Source organism: Oncorhynchus nerka, linkage group LG13 (assembly GCF_034236695.1).
Source record: "Oncorhynchus nerka isolate Pitt River linkage group LG13, Oner_Uvic_2.0, whole genome shotgun sequence".
Lineage (NCBI taxonomy): Eukaryota > Metazoa > Chordata > Actinopteri > Salmoniformes > Salmonidae > Oncorhynchus > Oncorhynchus nerka.
This window is the reverse complement of record NC_088408.1, coordinates 84979439-84988450: the sequence shown is the minus strand read 5'-3', so window position 1 is coordinate 84988450 and position 9012 is coordinate 84979439. Positions and strand designations below refer to the sequence as shown.

The 9012-nt window shown below is 43.0% G+C and overlaps 1 protein-coding gene across 1 annotated transcript; it reads left to right on the top strand.

Moving 5' to 3' along the window:
- Positions 1-755: 755 nt before the first annotated feature.
- On the top strand, positions 756-8712 carry LOC115140701 (steroidogenic acute regulatory protein-like). Its single transcript, XM_029679029.2, has 4 exons — positions 756-764; positions 6308-6492; positions 6650-6743; positions 8085-8712. Exons 1-4 carry the CDS (start codon positions 756-758, stop codon positions 8205-8207), a joined length of 411 nt encoding a protein of 136 aa, XP_029534889.1. The 3' UTR covers positions 8208-8712.
- Positions 8713-9012: the final 300 nt, after the last annotated feature.

Sequence of the window (9012 nt, the reverse complement as noted above, 5' to 3'; positions counted from 1 at the left end):
TGTATCTCTAAAAAATACAACTTTTACATTATTTGTAGTTTACTAATAAAATGGTCTGATGGTGAAGTGGAGATACTCAGTATTAATATCCTGAAATAAAGAAATTATCTCACTACAATAAATGCTAATATAAAGTGAGATATTTTCCTTCCATGGAAAGGACAACAGCTGTCTATTTGTGGAAAAACCACCCTGAGTAATTCTTTAGTCATATCCCAGTTTATGTATTTACTTATGGCCCTACCTTCACCTCACGACTTCTTTTTAAAATTACACGAGAAAACATATTCCACTTTGTTTGGAATGGCAAGCCAGACAAAATTAAACGGGGCTATTTATATAATGAATATTAACGCACTGGACCTCTCATTAAAGGCTTCAGTCATACAAAACTATACTTAAACCCAAACTAGTAAGAATGGCTCAGACCGTGTTAAAGAATAGCCTTTTTTTCCTTCATTCAGATTACAACCTCTCACTTTCGGTTATTTGAAAATGAAATCTCTATTTTTTAAACCAGCAATTAAAGCTGGTTGCAATTTCAGTTTAATCCACCAGAAAAGACAGAACAATTTTATAGTTAAACTGAAATATACTAATAAAAAAAATCCATAAAAAAAAAAAACAGTATAATCTTTGCAAATAATATCATAAATATGATTGGTGGAGTTATGTCACACATGCAGTTAACAAAAATATAGTAAATGTCTGCTCTATCCAAAATTGCAACAAACTGATTGCAGCATTACGCAAAAATGTCGGAGGCAAGTGGAAAGGGGAGAAGGTAAGGGACATGTCTATCGGCCTTGCATTAAAGACCAGAATTGGCTAAAGAAAATTGTGATAAATAAAAAAGTATCCCAGTTTAATTTAAGGACCAAAACAATTGACATCTGTACCATACAGGTTGCGATCCTGACTAGTTTCCCAGTCCCTGTCGCTGAAAAACATCCCCACAGCATGATGCTGCCACCACCATGCTTCACCATAGGGATGGTGCCAGGTTTTGTCCAGACGTAATGCTTGACATTCAGGCCAAAGAGTTCGATTTTGATTACATCAGACCAAAGAATCTTGTTTCTCATGGTCTGAGTCCTTTAGGTACCTTTTGGCAAACTCCAAGCGGGCTGTTATGTGCCACCTTCCTGTTCAAGTGAGCACAGCACAACGGTGAGCCCAAAAATGTCTTATATGTTGCTGCATAAATGATGTAATATGCCAGGGAGATATGTATACTGTAGCTAAGAAAGTAATACGAAGTGTATGTTGTGTAATGAGCTGTTAATTGCCCATGTGCCTCACCCTAATAATGTGGTCCCTTTTCCCCTCATTATCCAAGATGGCGTAGCAGTCAGACGTCTTTCGTCCTCGTCTTGTCGTGTCCCGTGAATATATATTTGTATATATTTTTTCTTCACATATATTTTTTAATCTCAACTTCAACATACTCTCCTGCAATCCGCCTCACCCAATGTGGTATGGATCTGCTATTTTCTTTACTTTTGAACTGGAACCCCCAACAGAAACTAGCCAGCTAACTAGCTGCTAGCTAGTAGTCAGCTAGCCACTGCTCATCAGCTACCTTTAGCCCAGACAACTCTCACCAGTCTGCTCAGCGCGACTCAAACCAGAGCAAATTGGACTTATTTTTCTGCATATCTCCGGATTTCTACCGCAAGCTCTGAACCTATTCACCTGGATCATCGCCGCTAGCTAGCTGCTACCCGAGTGGCCACTCCTGGCTAACGTCTCTGTCCCAAAGCAAGAACCAATTAACCTGGAGCTAGCCTTTGCTAGGCCCATCTCCCGGCTAGCCAAAGAGGTCCATCAGCCACTCCTTGTGCTACAATACCTATTTTTCCAATTGGCCTGGACCCCCGCCAACCCATCACGAATGGACTACCGACGCAATTCGCAGAGGGTTTCTTTCAACTGGCTCCTCTGTCGTGACGTCCCCTGAATGCCCATCTGCTAGCCTACTAGCCGCAGCCGGCTAGCTGTCTAGAGCATATCGGACTGTTAACTTAAGAGGCCCATCAGACAAATTCTTTGGCCACTATACCCATTTTGCCAATTGGCCTGGCCCCTTTTGCCACAAAGAGCCCTGCTGATCCACGACGACTGGTCTCCCGAAGTAACAGCACGAGGGGGCTACAACAGACTTCTTCTGCTAGCTTGCTAGCCCTGGCCTGCTAGCTGCCTGAATCACTTGTTTCCGGCCCGAGCCACTCACCTGACCCCTATTATCACTCGGCTACGCATGCCTCTCCCTAATGTTAATATGCCTTGTCCATTGCTGTTTTGGTGAGTAATTATTGTCTTTTGTCACTGTAGAGCTTCTAGCCCTGCTCAGTACGCCTTAGTTAACCCTTTAGTTCCACCTCCCACACATGCAGTGACCTCACCTGGTTTAAATGATGTTTCTAGAGACAATATCTCTATCATCGTCACAAACTGCATAGGTTTACCTCCATTGAATTCACATCCTACCATACCTTTCTCTTTACATTATGCCTTGAATCTATTCTACCGTGCCCAGAATCCTGCTCCTTTTACTCTGTTCCGAACGTACGAGACGACCAGTTCTTATAGCCTTTAGCCGTACCCTTATCCTACTCCTCCTCTGTTCCTCTGGTGATGTAGAGGTTAATCATTGCCACTTTTAGTGAGTTTGGTACACATCCGGTGGATAGAGAGCCATTTATTATGTTCAACATAGGAGGGCCAAGCACAGGAAGCAGCTCTTTCAGTAGTTTAGTTGGAATAGGGTCCAGTATGCAGCTTGAAGGTTTAGAGGCCATGATTATTTTCATCATTGTGTCAAGATATGTAGTACCTAAACACTTGAGTGTCTCTCTTGATCCTAGGTCCTGGCAGAGTTGTGCAGACTCAGGACAACTGAGCTTTGGAGGAATACGCAGATTTAAAGAGGAGTCCATCATTTGCTTTCTAATGATCGTGATCTTTTCTTCAAAGAAGTTCATGAATTTATTTACTGCTGAAGTGAAAGCCATCCTCTCTTTGGGAATGCTGCTTTTTAGTTAGCTTTGCGACACTATCAAAAATTAATTTAGGATTGTTCTTATTTTTCTCAATTAAGTTGGAAAAATAGGATGATCGAGCAGCAGTGAGGGCTCTTCGATACTGCACGGTACTGTCTTTCCAAGCTAGTCGGAAGACTTCCAGTTTGATGTGGCGCCATTTCCGTTCCAATTTTCTGGAAGCTTGCTTTAGAGCTCTGGTATTTTTTGTGTACCAGGGAGCTAGTTTCTTATGACAAATGTTTTTAGTTTTTAGGGGTGCAACTGTATCTAGGGTATTGCGCAAGGTTAAATTGAGTTCCTCAGTTAGGTGGTTAAAACCTCTTTGGGCTGAGATCCCGCTAACAGGATCGATATGACAACAGCCAGTGAAAGTGCAGGGTTGCCAAATTCAAAACAACAGAAATCTCAACATTAAAATTCCTCAAACATACAAGTATTTTACACCATTTTAAAGATACACTTCTTGTTAATCCCACCACAGTGTCCGATTTCAAAAAGGCTTTACAGCGAAAGCAAACCAAACGATTATGTTAGGTCAGAGCCTTTTCCAGCCAAAGAGAGGAGTCACAAAAAGCAGAAATATAGATAAAATGAATCACTAACCTTTGGTGATCTTCATCAGATGACACTCATAGGACTTCATGTTACACAATACATATATGTTTTTTTTCCGATAAAGTTGATATTTATATAAAATAGCATTATAAATATTCACTTACCTTTGATGATCTTCATCATCTTCATCAGAATGCACTCCCAGGAATCCCAGTTCCACAATAAATGTTTGTTTTGTTCGATAATGTCCATCATTTATGTCCAAATACCTCTGGTCTCAGTCTATTTTATAAGAATTTGTAAGATTCCTATTTGTAAATTATGGAGAGCGTGGGGCCTACGATTGAGCCTTGGGGTACTCCCTTGGTGACAGGCAGTGGCTGAGACAGTAGGTTTTCTGACTGCACTCTTTCTTTGAAAGAGGTAATTAGCAAACTAGGCCAAAGTCCCCTCAGAGAGACAACAATACTCCTTAGCCGGCCCACAAGAATGGAATGGTCTACCATATCAAAAGCTTTGTCCAAGTCAATAAACATAGCAGCACAACATTGCTTATAATCAAGGGCAATGGTGACATCATTGAGGACCTTTAAGGTTGCAGTGACACATCCATAACCTGAGCGGAAACCAGAGAGAATACTATAGACATCAAGAAAGCCAGTCAGTTGATTATTGACAAATTTTTCCAACAGTTATGATAAACAGGGCAAAATAGAAATAGGCCTATAACAGTTATGATCAACTTGATCTCCCCATTTAAATAAAGGACAAACGAAAACCGTGGCTGCCTTCCAAGCAATGGGAACCTCCCCAGAAAGGAGAGGCAGGTTAAAAAGATCAGAGATGGGCTTGGCGTTGATAGGGGCAGCAACCTTAAAGAAGAAAGGGTCTAAACAATGTGACCCAGATGTTTTTTGGGGGTCAAGTTTCAGGAGCTCCTTTAGCACCTCAGACTTAGTGACTGCCTGCAGGGAGAAACTTTGTAGTGGGGCAGGGGAAAAAGAGGGAGAAGCATCGGGGATAGTCGCATTAGAAGAGGTGGGAGATGAGGAAATGTTGGAATGGCAAGAAGGTATGTCTGAGTCAAATAGGAATCCTGACTTAATGAAGTGGTGATTAAAGAGCTCAGCCATGTGCTTCTTGTCAGTAACAATCACATCATCAACTTTAAGGGACATGGGCAGCTGTGAGGAGGAGGGTTTATTCTCCAGGTCTTTAACCATTTTCCAGAATTTCTTGGGGTTACACCCACAGAGAAACAACTGCTCCTTAAAGTAACTAACATTAGCCTACCAGATAACCTGAGTGCAATTATTTCTCATTTGCCTGAACGAGATCCAGTCAGCCTGAGTATGCGTGTGACGAGCCTTTCGCCAAATGCAATTCTTGAGGTGGAGTAACTCTGCAAGATCACGGTCGAACCATGGGCTGAACCTGTTTTTAATCCTCATTTTCTTTATGGGGGCGTATTTGTTAACAATACCACTGAAAATATAAAAAAGAAGGTCCAAGCATCTTGGACAGAGGAGATAAAGCTGATTCTAGACCGCTTTACAGAGGACAGCTCATGAAGGAAGGCTTGCACATTAAAGTTTTTTGCAAGCGTCTATGATAAATCAGGACAGGTCGTTTCACTGAGCAGCCATTACGAGCACAGGCTGTAAAACAGTGATCACTAAGGTCATTACAGAAAACACCAGACTGGTACCTATCAGGATTATTTGTGAATATAATATCAAGAAGAGTAGCCTTTTCTGGGTGTTTGGAGTCATACCTTGGTAATATTGGTAATAATCTGAGAAAGATTTAGGGAGTCCCATTGCTTTAGGACTTGGTCAGGTGGTTTAAGCATGTCCCAGTTTAGGTCACCTAGCAGGATAAATTCAGACTTCATGTAAGGGGCCAGGAGAGAGCTTAGGGCATGTAGGGTACATGCTGGTGCTGATGGAGGACGATAGTACCCAGCAACAGTCAACAAAGAGCAATTTGAAAGTTTAATACTTAAAACGAGCAAATCAAATTGTTTGTGGACAGACTTGGTGGAGACAGCCGAGCACTGAAGGTAATCCTTGGTAAAGATGCCACTCCCCCACCTTTGGAAGATCTGTCTTGCCGAAAAAGGTTATAACCAGAAAGGTTAACATCAGTATTCAAAACACTCTTTCTTAACCAAGTCTCAGTAATGACCAACACATCTGGATAGGAGCTGTGAACCCAGACTTTCAATTGATACATTTGATGTAATAAGCTTCTAGTGTTAACGTGCAGAAACCCAGGCTTTTACGAGAGCAGAAATTAGTGAAGCAGATATCAGAGCACAAGTCAGAATTGAGGCTAGCAACAGTAGATGGGCCAGAGTATACATGCACATTTCCAGATATCAACAGTAATACAATCAGGGCACGGCAGAGGACAGGGAGAGCGCTGCAGTGCTGATTTATGACATCTGAATGTGCATCAGTTGGCAACAAGATCAGAACAGGGATGTCACTAACAGGGATGTTTACTTTTTTATTTATTTAACCTTTATTTAAGTAGGCAAGTAAACACATTTTTGCACAACATTTGAGAGAACTAAGCTTTTTGTTCATACGGAACATTTCTGGGTCTTTTATTTCAGCTCATGAAACATGGGACCAACACTTTACATGTTGTGTTTCTATATTTTTGTACAGTGCAGGTTTTTGACTCCCTTCCTCCTTCATTAGATTCTCCAGAAGATAGGTCAGGAGACCATGGTGACCCACGAGGTGTCTGGACCCACACCTGGTAACATGGTGGGGCCGCGGGACTTCGTTGGTGTTCGCTGTGCCAAGCTCCGGGGGTCCATGTGCTTCCTGGCAGGCATGTCTACTCAGCACCCTACCATGCCCGAACAGAGGGGCGTTGTCAGGTAGGCTTGTTCATATACTCAAGGGACGGACAAAAAGATGGATGGATGGCTATAAATCACTAACAATACATCATAGAAAAATAATATTTGTAATATTGTGTTGGACTTCAACATACACTAGCACTGATATTCTACACCGTATTGTTGACTTTGTCAGGGCGGAAAACGGACCAACATGTATAGTGATGCGGCCCAGTGCCGATGATCCAAACAAGACCAAGTTCACCTGGTTATTAAGCATAGATTTAACAGTAAAAGGCCATTACCCTGCATCTCATCAATAGGGCTGGGCAAATACAACTGTAACTATATTGTTTGACTTTCACCCTCTGCTAGAAGCATTTTCATCAAATCCTTTCTGGAACTTATTGCCTCATAGATACTGTTTGCCCTTTTATCACGTTCACTGACTATCTTTGATGGTTGAAGGTTATGGTTGATGATGGTTGTATTGACAATCCTGAGCCCTAGATTCAGTCAGTTCAGCGTTAGCCCGCGATAACCTGTACCTGCATAGCAGATCATTGTTTTTATTTAGGTGATATGTCGGAGGTGTAACTGCGTTGGAGTTGTCAAATCGGTGAGCGGATGCTCCTGTGGTCATTGGCCTGAAGACACACCCGTTCCACTTGTGCTAGAAGTTGAAAATGAATGTGTAGGCTATATGGAAATAATGAAAGTCAAATGACATGTAATCAGTTACTCCTCAACCCTGCCTATGGCAATGTCAGCAATAGGTATAACGCTGGAAGCCGCTTGTGAATTCCACTTCTGACAACGTCATAACAACAGCTATGTGGGAGTCTGGTAGCGTGACTCTGATTTGGATCTAGCCCTTAGATACTGTTTTTCATTGTGTCTTTCTCCCTGTTTCACCCTGTCTCTCTCCCTGTTTCACCCTGTCTCTCTCCCTGTTTCACCCTGTCTCTCTCCCTGTTTCACCCTGTCACTCTCCCTGTTTCACCCTGTCTCTCTCCCTGTTTCACCCTGTCTCTCTCCCTGTTTCACCCTGTCTCTCTCCCTGTTTCACCCTGTCTCTCTCCCTGTTTCACCCTGTCTCTCTCCCTGTTTCACCCTGTCTCTCTCCCTGTTTCACCCTGTCTCTCTCCCTGTTTCACCCTGTCTCTCTCCCTGTTTCACCCTGTCTCTCTCCCTGTTTCACCCTGTCTCTCTCCCTGTTTCTCCCCTGTTTCACCCTGTCTCTCCCCTGTTTCACTCTGTCTCTCTCCCTGTTTCACCCTGTCTCTCTCCCTGTTTCACTCTGTCTCTCTCCCCCTGTTTCACCCTCTCTCTCCCTGTTTCTCCTGTTTCACTGTCTCCCTGTCTCTCTCCCTGTTTCACCCTGTCTCTCACCCTGTCTCTCTCCCTGTTTCACCCTGTCTCTCTCTCCTGTTTCACCCTGTCTGTCTCCCTGTTTCACCCTGTCTCTCTCCCTGTTTCACCCTGTCTCTCTCCCTGTTTCACCCTGTCTCTCTCCCTGTTTCACTCTCTCTCTCTCCCTGTTTCACCCTGTCTCTCTCCCTGTTTCACTCTGTCTCTCTCCCTGTTTCACCCTCTCTCTCCCTGTTTCACTCTGTCTCTCTCCCTCACAGGGTTGGATCCCAAAGACCATCATAAACAAAGTGCTCTCTCAGACACAAGTAGATTTTGCCAAACACCTGAGGCAGAGGATGGCCAGCAACATGGATTCTATGGAGATTGTGCCAGCCTGTTGACACACCTTCTGTCGTGCCCTCTGACCTTTCGATTGGCGTGCACACCAATGGCAGGCCACCAAATGGACAGCTCTGCCCAGTCCTTAGGACAGAATTGGAGTACAATTGAGTGAAGCCTTGTTCTTCTGAACCCTGGCTCCATTAACTGTCGAAAGTGGCTCTCTCCCCATGTCCTTCTCTTCAAACCAATCTCAAAGAACTGGTCTATATCCTCACCTAACCTGTTCACACACAAATCCAGATGAAGAGGAGAGACTAGGGAAGGACACTTAAGAGTAGATGTGCCTATTTTACACAGCGCACACACCCTCTTCTCAAAACATGCACACATTCCCCTTTACCACGGAGTCTGTGATCCAAATAACTTTTTATCCAGCCATAGCACACATTGTTATTGTACCTTCAATGTGAAGTGTTATTTAAACATTATATTTATTGTAAAACAATGTAATTGCATTTCACTGGGTTAGGATGAGTGCCAAGTGAATAAATTATTCCAACATCATTAAAATGTACAAGGATTTTTCTTGTACTGTTATTTAAAGACATCTTGACGATTGTAACATGTCTCACTTGACAAAATGTGGGAAAGCACCTACCAATCAAAACACTGCAGTACTGTGGCCCTGGGCCTTCAGTACATTCCCTGGGATCAAGTCAACAGCACAACTAACGCCAAAGAGGAAGTCTGCCCTCTGTTAATGTCAACCTTGTAAAATCTTCCCATGATGTACAGAAGTGGTTCTCCCAAAGGGGTGTATATTTTAGTTTCTTCCTTAGCTCTCCACACCCGATTCAAATCCTC